General features: G+C 37.3%; 1 protein-coding gene across 2 annotated transcripts; it reads left to right on the top strand.

Moving 5' to 3' along the window:
• The first annotated feature begins 400 nt into the window (after positions 1-400).
• On the top strand, positions 401-12,209 carry fut10 (fucosyltransferase 10). 2 transcript variants are annotated; one of them, XM_005155462.6, is made up of 4 exons: positions 401-663; positions 1,455-1,695; positions 4,278-5,113; positions 9,315-12,209. In XM_005155462.6, the coding sequence occupies exons 1-4, from the start codon at positions 565-567 to the stop codon at positions 9,531-9,533; spliced, it is 1,395 nt and encodes a 464-aa protein (XP_005155519.1). In that variant the 5' UTR covers positions 401-564; the 3' UTR covers positions 9,534-12,209. The 2 variants fall into 2 exon arrangements, with proteins under 2 accessions (XP_005155519.1, NP_001012374.1); NM_001012374.1 differs by having other exon boundaries at positions 565-663; positions 1,464-1,695; positions 9,318-9,533.
• The last annotated feature ends 7,375 nt before the right edge of the window (positions 12,210-19,584 follow it).

Here is a 19,584-nt window from a genome sequence, read left to right on the forward strand (position 1 = left end):
CTTATTTCTAAGACAAAAACAAACTGTGTACCGCCATCGGATGTCATTCCCTCACTGTTAATGCTAGCGCTCCCGGGTTTTTTTTTTTTTGCAACCTCGCTGCGCGCGCATCCAGAATGTTTTCAAACATGGTAATTCTTCTATAGTAGCCTATATATATATACACATACAAATAAAATGTATTTATTTAATTTAATTATTGAATTGATTTATAAATTAAATATTGTCCATATAAATTAATCTGTAAAAAATAAAAGGTTTTCTTAATAAATCTGGCACAAACGCTTCATCTTTCTCCCCGGTTTGCCCCACTCTGCGTGTTAATAAGTTTTCCTAAAGGAAGTGTCTGTAGTTCAAACGGGAGCTCAACGGAAGTGACGATAAACTACGGAAGAACCGTAGAGGACGCTCTTCACCACCAGCCGCTTGACCATCAGTTATTGTTATTTACAGGACTAAATCATGTTGGCCTGTTACAGAAGGCAAACACCCCCAAAATCCACACGACTAAAATAAATAACTTAAAAGTTTCATTTTCATTTTGTTTTTTTTAACGGAGCGCGCATGGACGGAGTGTTTAACATGAGGCGAATCTCCGTGAAAAAACTTTGTTCTTTTTGTCTCTGCGCGTGTGCGTTTGCGTTTTTAGTCATGACATTTCAGGTAAAACAATAAATGTTTGCCTTTAAGTTAAAACTTTAAATAGTTAGCAAACATTTACACTTAAAGATTGTTCTACATGCTGTTTTCTGGCGAGCTTTTATTTTTTAAAATAATTTTAAGCTTATTAAGCGTTAAAGCGTATTTCTAGTCAGCATGTTTCAACTGGGATTAACGTTATAATGCTATAACATACGACCATATAGATAGAGGTAAAGTTGGTTTTATATTCGCACATTCAGACTTTCCCCTTAATAATATAATTTCATAAAATTATTATTTGCAAACTCTAAATAGCCAAATCACATTAGCAGCCAGTGACTATCAAAGTACAACATTGTTCACAGTCAAATAAACAGTGTAAATGTTGTTTTCATGACACACTTGCATGCTAATTCCGGTCGAATATTCAAAGTAACATGGTAAACAATATAGGGACTTTTAAATGAACGAATGTGCGAATATAAAAGCAACTTTACCTCTTTACCATATAGCACTGTGCCTTATCTAAATATAACCTGAATAAAACATACTTATGCTAGCATTAAGTGTCTCTTGTTTGCAGATGTTTATCTTCTGGCCCCTGGGAAATCTCACTAACATTTGGATAAATCTCTACCCTATCCTCATCCTTGGTATCTCCTTTTACTAAACACTCCCTTTTCCATTTTTCGTGTAGTCTAACCTGACACAAAATGTTTATTGTTTTTAATAGATTAATTCAGATAAGATTTTAACAGCTAAACGTTAAACTTACATTTTTAAATCCTGACAGTATTGTTTGCTTTCTGTAGGTTATTGAGCTGTTGGGCCAGTTTGAGCAGACTGAACACAGACAGCAGATTAAACGCTTTGAGGACATTAAAGTTCAGGCGAACGCTCATGTTTCAGATGTCCAGTACCCTGTCATCGTGTGGTGGTCTCCTCTGACTGGAGAACTGGGACGTCTTGGAGAGTGTGGTCATAACAGATGTTTCTTCACTGTTAACAAGTCATATTATTCCCATCCACAGACTAAAGCTTTTCTTTTTTATGGTGAGTCCAATTATGCCACATACTGGTTCATTTTTGAACTTTTATTCACATATCATGTTTACTTGGGATACTTACGATGCACCGGTATTATACTAGTGACTCATGAGCCAATAAATATTTTCATGTAGGGGATAGTTTACTCTAGAAAGAACATTTCTTCATTTTCTTACACTCAAGTGGTTCTAAACATTTATGAATTGCTTTCTTAAAAAAAAGTTGTTTATATTCATTTTATTTTATATTACAAAATCCAGCAAACAGTACACACTATTAACTTACAGTTGAAGTCAGAATTAATAGCCTCCCTTTTTCCCCCAATTTCTGTTTAGCAGAGAGCAGATTTTTTTCAACACATTTCTAATCATACTAGTTTTAATTACTCATTTCTAATAACTGATTTATTTAATCTTTGCCATGATGACAGTAAATAATATTTTAATAGATATTTTTCAAGACACTTCTGTACAGCTTAAAGTGACATATAAAGGCCTAACTAGGTTAATCAGGTTAACTAGACAGGGTAGGGTAATTTTGCAAGTTATTGTTTAACGATGGTTTGTTCAGTAGACTATTGGGAAAAATAGCATGGAGATACAGTATTAAAAACATAATATAGTACATCACAAACCATGTTATTTTAAATTTAATAAAGGAAACTCATTTCGGCCACTTGTATCCGAGATCTTGTCCTTTCGGTCATGACCCAAAGATCTCGGATAGAAGCGGCCGAAATGAGTTTCCTTCACAGGGTGGCAGGGCGCACCCTTATGAACAGGGTGAAGAGCTCTGTCACCCGAGAGGATCTCAGGGTAGAGCCACTGCTCCTCCACATCGAGAGAAGTCAGCTGAGGTGGCTCGGGCATCTGTTTTGGATGCTTTCTGGGTGTCTATCTAGGGAGATTATCCAGGCATGTCCCACCGGGAGGAGACCGCGGGAAAGACCCAGGACACGCTGGAGAGACTATGGGCCCTATCATACACCCGGCGCAATGTGGCGCAAGGCGCGGCGCAATACTTGTTTGGTAGTTTCAGCTTGGCGCAAGAGTCGTTTTGAGGCGTTGGGCTACGCTGTTTAAATAGCAAATGCATTAGCGCTCATATGTGCGTCCATAGGCGTTCTGGTCTAAAAAGGAAGGCGTTCTGAGGCGCAGTGCTGGCGCGTTGCTATTTTGAGAAATTAAAATAGATTTTTCATTAGACCAAAACAAACCCGGTCTAAACTCCGGCGCAGAGTTGCGCCTCGCTTACACACTGCTTAATACGCACAAGAGAGCAATAGGCAAATATCTTTACATATGAAAAATGTAAATATTAAGGATCTATATAGGATATAATAAGAATAGATATTGGATTATAAATATAAAGGATTAAAATATTACAAAACATATTGTTTTCTAGCATACATAAATATGAAAAATCACTGCTTTTATGCCTTCTTCATCTCCGGAGGCTTTTTCAGTTCATTCATAACAATTTGCTTTTGTATAATGTTATTATTATTAGCAGTATTATTTATTATATCCATATTTATATTTGTTTTATTAAAAACAAGCTTAGATTTGCCCACCTGTCAGGTTTTAGACCATATGGGGCACAGCATGTGTTTTAGGATATAACTCAGGTTTTTGAGCACACTTCGTTTTTATTGTTCATTTATTCGTTTGCTGGAAATTAGAACTGAATTTAGAAATAGTTTTGAAACGAATATTTGCTCTTAACAAACGCAATTAATTATTTATAGACTAATTGATGTCTGTGCGTAAAGGTTTCCCTATCCAAGAGCGAAAGTGAAAGTAGATCCATTATCTCTCATTCTCACACAGTAGATGCTCTGTTTAACAGTTATCTGTAAAAAAAAACTGTTAACTGTTTGCTAGTGAAATGCTCAGTTTTTCCACTTAGACTTACTTTACGTCCTATGTGCTTATGGCGCGATGCAGCTGACTCTTAAAGGGAATGGGAGATGAGACTCTAATTGGTTTATTCTCAAAACACACCTATAACTCATTAAGAAAATAAACTCAACCCTTTTAGACCATGTGCCACGACGCAAAGCGGATTTTCCCGTCCTTAAATTAGCAAAAATGCGTTCTGACACACCCTGAAAGCGCTTGCGCCCTGCGTTTTGCGCTCTGCGCATGGACCGTCAAAATAGAGCCCAATGTCTCTCGGCTCGCCTGGGAACAGGAGCTGGAGGAAGTGTCTGGGGAGAGGGATGTCTGGGGTTCTCTCCTAAGACTGTTGCCCCTGCCTGGCCCCGGAAAAGTGGTAGAAAATGAATGAATGTTTCACTCAAGGGTAGTTGTAAAACGAGCCTATTTGCAAAAAAAAGTGGAGTGTTCCTTTCTATTGATGTATATATATATATATATATATTTTAGGATACCTTTTTTTAAACAAAAGCCATAATAAAATATGTGTGGTTTAAACAGAAAACTAGAAATTATGTTGAAATACTCCTGTACTTACATTTATTATATATATATATATATATATATATATATATATATATATATATATATATATATATATATATATATATATATATATATAATTTTTTTTTTTTTTTAATTCATCATCAGGCACTGATTTCAGCATTGAAAGTCTTCCTCTTCCGAGACACAAGCAGCATCAGTGGGCACTATTTCATGAGGAGTCTCCCAAAAATAACTACAAGCTTTTCCACAAGCCACTCATTACCCAATTCAACCACACAGCAACCTTCAGCCGCCACTCTCATCTGCCGCTCACCACACAGCACCTGGAGGACATCAACACCCTCACCGCACAAACACACCTGCTGCCTCTGTCCTACAAAAACCACCTCAGGCAAACTCTGGCGCCTGTTGTCTACGTCCAATCTGACTGTGACCCACCGTCTGATAGAGACACATACATCCGAGAGCTCATGCAGCACATTCAAGTGGACTCATACGGACAGTGTCTTCATAATAAAGACCTGCCGCCCCATCTGAGAGACTCTACCGCCATGGACGATCAGGATTTTTACAAGATCCTCGCCCAGTACAAGTTCATCCTGGCCTTCGAGAACGCTGTCTGTGACGATTATATAACTGAGAAACTGTGGAGGCCTCTCAAACTAGGTGTTGTTCCTGTGTATTATGGAGCACCAAACATACACATGTGGTTGCCAGATAACCAGAGTGCAATAGTGGTCAATCCCAACGAGCCGCCGAAGAAGCTCGCTCAGTATTTAAAGAGGCTGGACAAGAACGACTGGGAGTATCTGAAATATCTAGAGTGGAAGCACAAGCGGGAAATCACGAACATCAATCTGCTGAAAGAGCTGAAGGAACGGCCGTGGGGTGTCCAGGACATCACTCAGGATAACTTCATCGACGTCTTTGAGTGCATGGTGTGCAGCAGGGTCTGGGAGAACATCCACAGGCAGGAAGAGGTAATCAAATTGGGTTTTTGGCTCCATTTCCCAAGACTTCACTTTTTTTTTTTTTTTTTTTTTTTTTTTTTTGAGAGTGGAGTGGAGAGTTTTGGGATATTATGGAAAGTTGTTATATCAGCAAAAAATGGCTTTTTGCTAAATAACTTGTGCGCTTCTCACACTTAAAGGGATAGTTCTCCCAAATATGAAAATGTACTAATTATTCTACTCCAGGTGGTCCCAAATCTGAATGCAAGTACATCCACCAACACAAATACATTACAACCTGTTTCTGTCATGACAACTTGACATTATTTATAAGGGACAGTTCACCCAAAAATGAAAGTTCTGTCATCATTTACCCATCTTCCACTTATTCCAAATCTGATCAAGTTTCGTTCTTATTTTGAACAGAAAGGATTTTTTAAAAGAATGTTGGAAATCAGCAATGATTGACTTCCACTAGGGCTGCTCGATTATGGGAAAAATCATTATCACGATTATTTTGGTCATAATTGTAATCACGATTATTCAAAACGATTATCAGTTGAAGTCAAAATTATTCGCCCTTCTGTGAATTTATTTTTATATACAAATATTTCCCAAATTATGTTTAACAGAGCAATTTTTTACAGTATTTCCTATAATATTTTTTCTTCTGAAGAAAGGCTTAAAAAAAATCAGGTTTAAATATTTTGAAACCTATTTTGATAGCTCAATATTATTAGCCCCCTTGAGCAATATGTATTTTTGATTGTCTGCAGAAGAAACTACTGTTATACAATGACTTGCCTATTTACTCTAATTAAGCCTTTAAATGTCACTTTAAGCTGAATACTAGTATCTTGAAAAATATCTAATAAAATATAATGTGCTGTCATCATAGCAAAGATAAAAGAAATCAGTTATTAGAAATGAGCTATTAAATCTGTTTAAACTGTGTTTTAAACATCTTCACAGTAAGAAAAAAAGTCCTTCAGTCAAGAGCAGCGTGTGGATTTTGTCCTTTTGTTGTTTGATTAATAATAAAAAAAGCAGCAGAAATATCGCACGCTGTCACTTTAAGAATAGTGCGGCTCCGATATGGTTTCTCTTTCACATGTCTTTTGATTCTCAACTTGTTTGTTTATTACACAAATGAGGATTAATATGAATAATCACTGAACACCGTGCATGTATTGGACCATTAAAGCGCTCGCATTAGGATGGCGTTAGATGTGCGTGTGCTCTGCTGTCTGAGGCTAAGCGCAGACCGCGCTCACAGACAAACACACACACAATACCTGTCCAAGGCTAAGCGCAGCATGCACACACACAACAGTGCGTGCTCTTTCGCGCTTTTAAGAGTATGAATGATGCACATCCCATGCTGCAGAAGTTACATTACAGCACATCTTTCAGTCACTTTCACGTGGAAATGGAAAGGAGGTGGTATATGATGGAATAATCGTTTATCTCGATTGATGGTTTTTCATAATCGTTATGAGCCGCAATCGAAATCGAAACCGGATTTTCGATTAATTGCACAGCCCTAACTTCCACCGTATAATTTGTTCCAAAATTCTTTAGAATTTCTCATTGTGTGTTCAACAGAAAATATAAGTTTGTAAAAGTTTAAAACCACTTGATTGAGTGTGAGTAAACGATGAGGACATTTTTAAATTTGGGTGATTTGTCCCTTTAAATCAGGGGTTTTCAAACTTTTAGGACACAAGCAGAATTTAATTAGTTTGAATTGGATTGCTGACATGACTAATCGTAAATCATCTTCCACTGTCAATAAGCATGAGCCATAGCCTACTTGCTTTAAATGTACGTACATACAGAAAATGCTTCTTCGCAAAGCCAAGTTCGCAGAGCCCTGACGATGTGGTTGAGTCGAACATTAAGTATGTTTACATGGGCAACAATACTTTAATACGATTTTTATATGATAAAGACAATACTCTGATTAAGAGTCTACCATGTAAACAATGATTTTTGATTACCTTAATCCCACTAAACTAATAATAACTGAACTAAACAGAAATAGAATTAAGACGGGGAGTATGCATATATTAGTGGCATTATTGAAGTAAACACCGCAGTTAAACTATTACTATCAGGTAGGACTTTTCACCGTATTTTGTGACAAGATTCACACACACACTCATCACGAAATGCAGAAGTTTTTTTCTTTCCATTCGGCGTGTGGTATCAAATTTCATTAAAACAACACTCTTCCACCAGTTCTTACTGGTTTAATACCCCAGTTTGTCACAGGGGCATGAATGAAATGTTCATGAGTGAAAGGGAAACTGCCGAACTGCAGTTAAAGTCGAAAAATTAAAGATGAAACCCCCAAAATTACATGAAACTCTGCAGGAAACGTGGATAGCCTGGTAACGCAACATTCAAAAAGCACTTCACTTAAAACCTTAATTAGATTATTGTCTTATTCAGATTAAGGCAAATAACTATTACTGATGTCTATGTAGGCGTAGTCAGCATGTCTTCAAAGTAAGTGAAAGATGCAGAAGGGTAACCTGCTGATTTGATAAAGATGGCCACTTTTTTTGTCAGACGGCTCACCGGTTGGACTTTTATTCACCTTTATTTATTTTAAAAAGCACCCGCTCCATTTTATTTGTATATGTTTTACTGGAACGCATTAACTCTATAGGTGCCTGATAGTTAGCTGTGGAGCTAACGTTAATTATGATCACCAGCCTGACCCGTTGAAAAAAAGGCAGGATCAGGGCCGGAGTGGGACTCCTTTTCAGCCCTGGAGTTTCAAGCATTAGACCGGCCCACCTCATTTCACGACTGACTATATTAAAATAAGGTCATTCCCAATTCAGTTTCTAATTACACTATCACGTCTTTTTCAAGAAAACAGCTGCTTTAGAACTTCAAATGTTCAACAACCTTGCAGTTTTATATGTCTTAACAATAATAAAAAGAAAAAAAAAAAGAAAAAAAAGAAGTACTACTCAAGTGAGGATCGAACCCAGATCATAGACGTCGTAACACAACGAGCTGACCACTGGACCACAATGGCACTGTAATTACTGTGAGGCCGGAATGATTGTTAAATCATCATTACCCTGCAGGCTGCATTTTGCTCATGGGGCTGCGAGACAACAAATAAGAAGAGCAGAGTTGCGGCAAAATAATGAATAAAAAGAGTGAGGCTATGGTCAAATAAATAAATAAATGAAAAAAAAGTGCGACTGCTAAGAGTGCAAGCAGCTAGAAACACCGGCCCTCGCGTCCAAAAAAACGGACCGGCCCACCGGTAACTCTCCCGGTCCTCCCGATTGGCCAATCCGTTCCTGGGCAGGATAGATCCATACTTCCATGTTGTTGATGTCAAATTCTGATCCTACCATAGGAATGATGCAGCAGAAATCGAGACTCATCAGATCAGTCAACGTTTTTCCAACCTTCTATATTTGCGCCCACAGAACTGTCGCTCACTGGATATTTTTTCTTTTTTGGATCATTTTCTGTAAACCCTAGAGATAGTTGTGCGTGCTAATCCCAGTTGATCAGCAGTTTCTCAAATGCTCAGACCAGCCTGTCTGGCACCAACAACCACGCCACGTTCAAAGTCACTTAAATTACTTTTCTTTCTCATTCTGATACTCAGTTTGAACTGCAGCAGATCGTTTTGACCATGTCGACACGCCTAAATGCATTGAGTTGCTTCAGTGAGATTGGCTGATTAGAAATATGCGTTAACAAGCAGTTGGACAGGTTTACCCAATAAAGTAGCCGGTGAGTGTACAGTACATGCTGTGTTTCTATAAATGTTCTTGATTATGAAGTACACGATTGGCTGTCAGTTGCTAAGCACTTAGCAGTTACATTCTACTATCACAATGTTTCACACTGCATGTTTGGCTTCACAGCTGAAACGGCTCTTGCTCTGCTATGCTGCATGGTTTCATGGGTAAAGAGTTGATCTAACCCCACTTTGGTGAAACATGAGGGTAACTTAAATGTTTTTAGAACAACATCCCAAGGTTAAATACAGTGTGAAGTTCAACGTTTATTTCCTCCTAGCCACATTGCTGTCAAATTTTAAATATAGCACTATCAATAATTAAGGGCTCAAATTGGCACTGTCTGTACTCTCCTTGAGCTTAAAAGCTTTCACCGATAAGACTTTCTGTTCCAGTTAATCAAATCTAAAATCTGCTATTGTTAACTGGTTGTTTTGTTTGGCCTTTGACAGAAGCTTCCACCTAAAGTCTGGCGAGCTGAAGAAAGCCACCTCACGTGCCCGCCTCCAAAGCTCTTTGACTTCGCCTTGAGCTCCAGCTCGTCTCTTCGGCAGATGTGGGGAGCCAGTTATGAGCAGTCCAAGAGAGAAGCCAGAGCCCTCGCACAGATGCTTCACACAAACACAAACTTCACAATCACACAGTTCTGGAGAGAAGTGTTTACTGACTGAGAGCACAACGAGAACTGGATCATAGCCGTTTATGTCAATTTCACATTTGTGGCCTTTATTTTAGGAGGACAAGGAATGTCAATGAAATCCTAGGGGTGTTTTCATGTTTTGTGGAAAGTTATGTTATACATAACATTATCTTTAACATACAAGATTTTTAATATCTGGATGAAATCAATTCTTTAAATGAACCATTAATCAGTGCAAGTTAATCCAGTGGAAAAAAAAATTGGTTCTGGTAATCTTTAATCATTCATTCATCATTCATTTTCTTGTCGGCTTAGTCCCTTTTTTAATCCAGGGTCACCACATCGGAATGAACCGCCAACTTATTCAGCAAGTTTTTATCCAGCGGATGCCCTTCCAGCCACAACTATCTCTGGGAAACATCCACACACACACTCATACACTACGGACAATTTAGCCTACCCCATTCACCTGTACCACATGTCTTTGGACTGTGGGGGAAACCCCACGCGAAGGCAGGGAGAACATGCAAACTCCACACAGAAACGCAACTGAGCCGAGGTTCGAACCACCGACCCAGCGACGTTCTTGCTGTTAGGCGACAGCACTACCTACTGCGCCACTGCCTCGCCCAAATCTTTAATCAAAGTCTGACCATTTGCTTTTACATTCGGAATGGTCGTCCTTTTTTATTGATGACAGTTTGATGGTGGCAGCTACAATATTCATACCTATGTGTGGTTTATTCATAAACTAATTTCGAGAGATCACGTGCTTATGATCAACACGGCTGGCTCCTTATTAGCTCCGTTATCTGCCCTATTAGATGATTACGGAAGCATTATAAATAATCTGAGTTTTTCACTCCAGTTATCTTCGTCTTGAAGTTCCCCTGTCTTGAAGCCATCCCACCCCCTTTCATCCCTACTTCCTCCCCCTTTTTCTGATAGGGCGACACGGTGGCCCAGTGGCTAGCACTTGTTGCCTCACAGCAAGAACACTGCTGGTCCAACCTATCGGGCCGGTTGGTGTTTCTGTGCAGAGTTTACATGTTCTCCCCGTGTTCGTGTGGGTTTCCCCCGGTTTCCTCCCACCGCCCAAAACAAACCATAGCCAATTGACTAAACCAAATGATCACCCAATACAACCTTAGTTTACACTTCTCACGGCGACAAGCAGGGGAGTTCTCGAGACCTACCTGAGCTGAAACTCCCCTCTCGCCCTTCTAACGGGAGGGAGCCCCGAGCTCGAGGATATTACGAGCTCAGGGCTCTCTCCCGGGACAGCATGCCAAATACGCTTTATTGATTATCAGCTAAGTGTGAACTCTTGAAGCCCTTAATATGCCTAATAAAGCCAGGGTGTCAAACTGCATAGTTTAATTCCAACTCTGCTTCAACACACCTCCTCAAACTAATTAAATCCTTCAGGTTTGTTTGAAACCTGAAGGACTTAATTAGTTTGATGAAGTGTGTTTAATTAGGGTTGGAACTAAACTACAAGGTGGTAATCTCAAAACTCAAAGCCTTACATGAAAATCTTCTAACTCTTCAAACTAAAGTGACGATTAAAATCTAACAAGTTTTTCTATTAACTTTAAACACCTAAGATTGCTTTTATTGTCATCATTTCCCTCTCCTAATTCAATGCTAAAAATCCCGTAACCTGGTAGTTGGACCAACTCAAATCATTTAAGTTAACTTAATGGATTACAAATTTAAATGGACTGAGCATAAAACAAATTGGCCAAAGAAATCACAAGAATTGTGTTGTTTCAGCTCATTTTAAATAAGTAGTTTGAACAAGCAGCAGTAACTTTTTTTTTTTTACCTATAAATACAGCATGTATAGCTCTGGGGGCAGGAAGTTGAAAGAAAACAGTATCCTAAAATATATTTTATTGCGTTTTTTTTAAGGTAAATGATGGTTATGCAGTGTGTTGTCAATTGCAGAACTCTATTAAAACAAAACAAGTTCTGAAAGAGCTTGAGTTCTGAAGCCTCAGCCAAGTAATAAAAAGTAACTCAAAAGTAACACATTACTTACCATAAAAAGTAACTAAGTAACTTAATATTGTAATGCATTACTTTCAAAAATAACTTTCCCTAACACTGATTATCACTTCCAAACCCTAATGTATTCCTTTGAGACTACCGGAATAATTCGCTAAATGGAGGCTATGTCCCCTCAATATTTTTGCCTCAGCAACTTCTGGTTCACACTGACGTTAATATCAATCTATTCATAATACAGTGACTCTTTACAAGACAGGATTATGTATTAGTAAACTGATATATGCATTTGTTACATTATTAACCTTTGTTGCCTGAAAATTAAAAATGATGTCTATTGAATTAATTATTAATATTAATTCAGCCTTGCGGGTGATGTTGAAAAGAGTATTCCACCAGCGAAAATTAGCGAATGAATTTGTTCAGGAAAATGAATTGGTGCCTGTCTGTGATGGTTCCTCAGGCTTCTGGGGAGCATCTAGCCTATTAAACTCAGCTGAACCTGCTCTAAAGCATGATTTAACATTCAGTAGGTGAATCTGAAGGAACTCTGCAGGAATGTGGCGCTCTGGAGGCAGGAGTAGATAAAAAAAATAAAAATAAAACAAGCTAAACTGGAATATTAAAAATGCACTTTTGCACTTTAGAGGATTTTGTGTAATTTTTAAGTATTAAATAAAGATTTTTTTGTTGAAAATGTTTCTTTAAAAGCAATTCCAATTCCCTAAGTCCATCTTCAAAAATGTCAATTTTCATGATCAGCTTTTTGAGACATGCTATAAAATTAAGTTACACTTTACAATAACAGTACATGAATAATGATGTAATAATATGTAAACTAAACATTATAATAAATTAATGATGAGTTAAGGCGGAGGTCACCAATCTCAGTCCTGGCTGGTGTCCCTTCAGAGTTTAGCTCCATCTTGCCTCTACACACCTGCTTGTATGTTTCAAGTATACCAAGTAAGACCTTGATTAGCTTGTTCAGGTGTGTTTGATTAGGGTTGGAGGTAAAATCTGCAGGACACCGGCCCTCAAGGAACAAGTTTGGTGACCCCAGAGTTACCAGTACAAGTTCACGAGTTCATGTGTGAATAGCAGCCACCTTAATTATGTGTTGTTAATTAATGTATTAATTAACACAAGTTTATAAGCTAAATGATAGTACAGTAACATTAACTCATGAGCTGTGAATGCATAACTATGTCATGAATTTACTTGGAGGGGCACATCACCATTAACTCATCCTTCATGAACTCCTGAGTTTACGTTGTTCATGTTGATGACGACAGAACACTTCTTTTATCAGTGTAAATGCACTAGATGGACATTTATAAGGAGTTCATGAGTAGTTAAGAATGGGTTAATAATTATGTGCCCCTCCAAGTAAAGTCATGACATAATCATACATTAATATACCATGAGTTCATGATCGGGCAACGCAGTGGTGCAGTAGGTACTGCTGTCACCTCACAGCAAGAAGGAGTTGGCGTTTCTGTGTGGAGTTTGCATTATCTCCCTGAGTTCGTGTGGGTTTCCTCCGGGTGCTCCGGTTTTCCCCACAGTCCAAAGAGATGCAGTACAGGTGAATTGTGTAAGCTAAAGGGACTAAGCCGCTAGGAAAATGATGGAATGAATGAGTTTATGATGGTCATTCATTTTCTTGTTGGCTTAGTCACTTTATTAATCCAGGGTTGCCACAGCGGAATGAACCACCAACTTATCCAGCACGTTTTTATGCAGTGGATGCCCTTCCAGCCGCAACCCATCTCTGGGAAACATCCACACTCAAACACATACACTACGGACAATTTAGCCTACCCAATTCACCTGTACCGCATGTCTTTGGACTGTGGGGGAAACCGGAGCACCCGGAGGAAACCCACGCGAACGAAGGGAGAACATGCAAACTCCACACAGAAACGCCAACTGAGCCAAGGTTCGAACCACTGCTTCACCCTTCATGATGGTCAAATTATGGTATTTAATACAATAATTAACAACCAAGCTTGTAGTAGCCGAACTCACATGACTTAGTTAGTTCATGATTAGCACAAGCCTTATCTCAGTTCATAATAAAGTGGTTTAGTTTACATATTAGCAAATTATTAATCACTGTTATTGTAAAGTGTTGCCAAGTTAACAAACTCATTGTAATCTAGCTTTACAGACATATAAAATAAATAGCAATCCCCAAAACATAAGAGATGTTTTTAGGTGCATTTCTAGTAGACTACATTTCTTTTGCAAATTATTCATTTCATAGGCAGTGGTGTAAAGTACTTAAGTAAATTGACTTTGTTACTTAAGTTTTTTTTGGGCTACTTTGTACTTGTACTGAGTAATAAAAATATAAGCAACTTTTACTCTCTTCCTGACTACATTTTTGATTGAATATATGTACTCTTTACTCCACTACCCTTGGACGGACGTTTACTGTTACTCGTTACATTGTGATTGTGCGCGACAAGTCGGCATTTTTATCTACCACGGCTAATTTGTTGGGCGGACGAGGCGGTATCGCCATCTGCAGGGTGCTGAAGGTACTGTATGCTATTTATGAGCTAAATCCCGTGAACATGATTTAGCAGTTTGCCTAATGCCAGGTGTTTAATTAGCGACATGGCTTTGTTTGCCACGAAAATAAGTGCTTTTAAGATTGTATCATCAAGTTTGAGAAAACACATTGAGGTAAGAGTCCATTTAATGTTAATTCAATGTGAATTTAGTCAAATTATGTCTGATTTACAATGGTATTGCAAGCATAATGTTACCAAAAGTTAATACAGTTACTGATATGACAAAAACCACTGCGACATGACTATATTTAGCTTAATTTTTTTGTGTGCAACGTGAATAAATGTATCACTGAAATTATACATTTTGCATCAGGTGCATTTAGCTGTGAGTTTATGATGTATTTTTCATTGAATTTTTATGTAATGTACTAAGTTGAAAAATAACACTGATCCTCTTTGTTTAATTTTAAAACAGAGAAAACATCCTAATCAATTGAAAAACTACTCAAAATAAAAATATTGTTCCCCTCAGAGACAGAGGTGAATCATATGAAAGTCAGCTCTGAATTTTTTTTACTACGTTTTATTACTTTTTTTTATTGTTTGTGCCTTGTGTGAGACTTTTTTGTTCAAATTTTTTTTAGCTATTTTGTTCTGCCATGGTGAAACACAGGTGTTAAATGTAATGTCTATATTAGAAAATAAAAATTTCTTGGTGTTTTTTGAGCCTACATTAACTGAGTAAAATACTTGTTCTTTTAAAATCGGATACTTTAATACTTTTACTCAAGTCTTATTAGAACTGGTGACTTTGTAATAGAGTAGTTTTTACAGTAAGGTATCTGTACTTTTACTCAAGTATGGATTTCAGGTACTCTTTACACCTCTGCTCATAGGTCATATCCAGTGGTGTAAAGTAACTAATTACAAATACTCAAATTACTGTAATTAATTAGTTTTTCTCAGAAATTGTAATTTACTAAGTAGTTTTAAAAATGTGTACTTTTACTTTCTCTTGAGTACATTTTTAGTGCAGTATCTGTACTTTTACTCCACTACTTTCCTTCAATCTGCAGCCACTATTTTTTCTAGTCTACGGGAATTAGAAAAATCAGTCCTGTAATTCCTGTCCAATCAATTCACACATAGAAGGTAAATTGCATCATAATGAACTACCTCAAGACATGGGTGCTTTACATTGCAGCAAACTGTTTGGAAGGATTAAAAGTGTCCAAGAAGATGTTCAAATTTTTTTCACGCATTGACCCAGAGACTGTTTAGATCAGAGATGCCCAAACACAGTCCTGGAGGGCCGATGTCCTGCAGATTTTAGCTCCAACTTGCCTCAACACACCTGCACTGATGTTTCTAGAAAGCCTAGTTTGAGATTGACTAGCTAGTCCATGTGCGTCTAATTGGGATTGGAACTAAACTTTGCAGGACACCAGCCGTCCAGGACCGAGTATGGCACCCCTGGTTTAGATGCATGTCACTGATGAGAAGATGATGGATATTTACAGTATTATGACCGAAATGGCCTTAAACACCCAGCAGACGCAAGACATGTTGTGGAGACGCTGCATTTTGTTTGGAAATAAAAATCGGGTTTACATCAGAACTCAACGTCAGCCAGATGTCAATGTCCAACCTAAAACCAACAAAATATCAATGTCTAATGATGTTACAGCTTGACGTTGTGTTTCGTCACCACCATGACATCTATCAGATGTTGAATTTTGGTTGCCATAACTAATGAATAAATGTCAGTATTTGACGTCAATATGATGTTGGTTTAAGATGTTGACTCCACATTGGATTTTGGTCACCTGACATCACAACCTAAATCTAACCTAATATTAATGTCTTATGACATTGTGTGCCACCTGGGCAATATCGAAATGCACTATAGAATGTTACGTTTACACACACATCCACAAATTACATGTAAATGCATCAACTTTTAACAGGATAATACTCAATACTCACTACTCATGAGTACTTTTAAAAGGGCTACTTTTTACTCCTACTTTGAGTAATATTTACAACAGAAACTTTTACTCTACTCACACTACATTTTTAGGCAAGTAATTGTACTTTTACTTAAGTATGCTTTTTCAGTGCTCTTTTCACCACTGGTCATATCACACATTCATAAATTGTGAAAATAAGGCGTTGATGTCGAATTAAGTTTACACATAATGAATATGCGAAATACAGAAAACCAGAAGCCACCTCACTCAATTTGTTTCGTGAGGAGCTCGTTTGTGTTGAACATGGCAGATGGTGAAACAGTTTGTGTGTTTTTCATCCTCCAGTGTAGTCTATGTTAAGTACTCAATGCAGCAGACGTTGCTTAATATTCTTTAAACAAATGATAACTTTGGCACATTGCAGCATATGTATGTCAATCAAGGCTTTTCTTGTTTGTCACAAATTAAACTCCCTCTTTTTGCTGCGCGGACATGTGTTGTGAGACGTTCTCTCCTCTTCACCCTTTTTTACACTAGATGGAGACAAACGTACACAATTTACAAATATGAGCCACGTTTCATGCATTTGAGTGTTTATAGAGACAAATAACAATATAATAGTGATGCAGAGACCTGAGTTAAATCAAGCTTTCAAAGACTTACAGTATATAAAGATTAATTATGGTTCAGCCAATATCACAAGTGTTTTTGTTTTGTTTGTTAGCAAAGCTGATCTTGTAATGCTACAAAAATGCTCTAGTTTAGTGTTTATCAGTGGTGTAAAGAGTACTTAAAGAGTACCATTACTTGCCTAAAATGTAGTGTGTTAGTAGATTAAAATATTTGTTTTGAATATTACTCAAAGTATGAGTAAAAAGTAGACCTTTTAAAAGTACTCAAGTTTAGTGAGTATTACGCTGTTAAAAGCTGATGCATTTAGATGTAATATGTAGATGTCTGTAAACTTAACATTCTGTAGTGCACTTAGTTATTGCCCAGCAGGCACACAATATCATGAGACATTAATATTAGGTTAGATTTAGGTTGTGATGTCAGGTGACCAAAATTCAACATCTAGCCAGCGTCTAAGGAGAATGTTATTTTGATGTCCAATAACAACACCAAATTATGTTGATATTTGGTCGATTTTAGGTTAGAAAGTAACCAAATCCAACGTGGAGCCAACATCTTAAACCAACTTCATATTGATGTCAAATACTGACATTTATTAATCGGGTATGGCCACCAAAATCCAACATCTGATATGTCATAGTGGTAACATCACACAACGTCAAACTGTAACATCATTAGACGTTGATATTTGGTTGACTTTTAGGTTGGACGTTGGACATTGATGTAGGGCTGACCTTGAGTTCTGGTTCTGACGTCAACCCGATTGTCATTTTCAAACAAAATGTAACATCTCCATGATGTCGGGGTACAATGTCAAATTATCGATACTGCATTAAAAATGTGCTCAGGCTAAAGAAAAAGTACACATTTTTAAAACTACTTGGTAAATTACAATTTCTGAGCAAAACTACTTAATTACAGTAATTTGAGTATTTGTAATTAGTTACTTTACACCACTGGTGTTAATCTTTTTTTTTTTACAAGGGCAATAACAGCATTATATTGACATCAAAATAAATCCAATATAAGATGAAAATAGAAAAATAAATATAAAAAAAATACAATTATTCAAAAAACTAAATTTAAGGCTTTAAAATAATTAACAGTTCTTTTTGCTTTGGCATTTTTTGTTTTTTTCATCGTGCAAAGGTAATGACCTATTTCTATTTTAAAGTGAGTAATTTAGGTTTTTTCACTGCCCATTTACATTTTTGAATAAAAAAATCCATATATAATGAGCAAATTATCAATATGCCAAAAATTGAAGTCGACTGTATTCTCATAAAAAGGTGTTAATCTGTTTAAAAACAAAGTTCTGTTACACAACATTACAGTGTTCACATAGAAACAATAATATCCTGCAAAATAGAGTGAAATTATAACCTTAGGAGTTGCCCAAAAAATGTAATAACATAATAAAAGTGGGATAGCTGTATGAAATCCAAAAGTTTACATTTTTAATCATCTGTTTCTAAATGGTCTGTCTCTTTGGGACGTACCCCCAACCCCAAGGATGCAATGTCACTTCAACAAACGGACTATCAAAATAAAGTGTGACCAAAAGTAAATATTTTGAAGAATAGCTGGCAGCCATTGACTTCATATAAAAAAAAAAAATGGAAGTCAATGGGGGCTAGCTTCAGCATTCTTCAAAATACCCTCTTTTGTGCTCAACACAAGAAATAAACTCCAAAGGATTTTGAATGAGTGTGAGTGTGAGTAAATGATGACAGAACTTTAATTTAGAGTAAAGTATAACTGCTTCACATTCATCAGATTATTCTGATAGTCATCTCAGACAGAAAACCTCCAGATAACGAAAAGCTGTTGGAATCTGTCATTTTTGAAATTCAAGTGAGTACTTGTTATCTCTACAGGGCTGAACAATATACAGTTTGAATCACCACATACTTTTCTTTGTTCAGAAATCAGCATTGTGAAATTATAAATTGTGACCAACAGCAAGCTTTTACATGTAATTCAGATCAGATTTTGGGGTAGATAAACTTAACTTGAAAGAATGTACAGCTGATGCAAAGCTTAACAAAGTATGTATGTCATGCTAGTTTTTGTACAAGTCATTGTTCGTTTTAAAGGGAACCTATTATGTCCCGTGGGTATGTGAACCTGCAGCTCAAAATACTCCACAAATAATGTTTTATAACTCTTTGAACTGCCCCTTTTAGGCTTTAATCCTAATTGTGGCATTTTGATGTTTGTTGCTTTAAATTCAAATGAGATTGTGCTCCCAGCCCTTTGTCAAATGAGGGTGGAGCTACAAATACCTATGTGTCAGCATAGTGGCAGATTAAAAAATTAGACTAACATCTAATGAGGGAGAGATTGTCACTAATAGGCGGGGCTTTCCCCTCTGATGACGTGTACAAAGGGAGAATGTCAGTTAAAGTGTGTATAATGTCTGCAGATTGTTTTTATCAAGTGTGAATATAAAGAATGGTGGCACAGTGGGTAGCACATTCGGGTCGCAGCAAGAAGGTTGCTGGTTTGAGCCTCGGCTGGGTCAGTTAGGGTTTCTGTGTGGAGTTTGCATGTTCTCCCCGTGTTCGTGTGTGTTTCCTCTGGGTGCTCTGGTTTCCAAAAACTTGCTATATGTGAATTGGGTAAGCTAAATTTGGCTATATAGTGTTCGAGTGTGATTGAGTGTGTATGGGTGCTTCCCAGTGATGGGTTGCGGCTGGCAGGGCATCTGCTGAGAAAAACATATGCTCAATAAGTTGGTGGTTCATTCCACTGTGGCGACTCCAGATTAATAAAGGGACTGAGCTGAAAAGAAAATGAATGAACGAATAAAGAATTATCTGTTGCCTTAGACTCAACTCATACCCTAGAATTGATGTTATGAAGTCTTCCTCCCTGACTGATTATTCTTCAATTCTGCTTCATAGCCATGCTTATTCAAAGTAACATCATCATCATACTATGTAAA

The sequence above is a fragment of the Danio rerio genome, chromosome 10 (assembly GCF_049306965.1).
Source record: "Danio rerio strain Tuebingen ecotype United States chromosome 10, GRCz12tu, whole genome shotgun sequence".
NCBI lineage: Eukaryota > Metazoa > Chordata > Actinopteri > Cypriniformes > Danionidae > Danio > Danio rerio.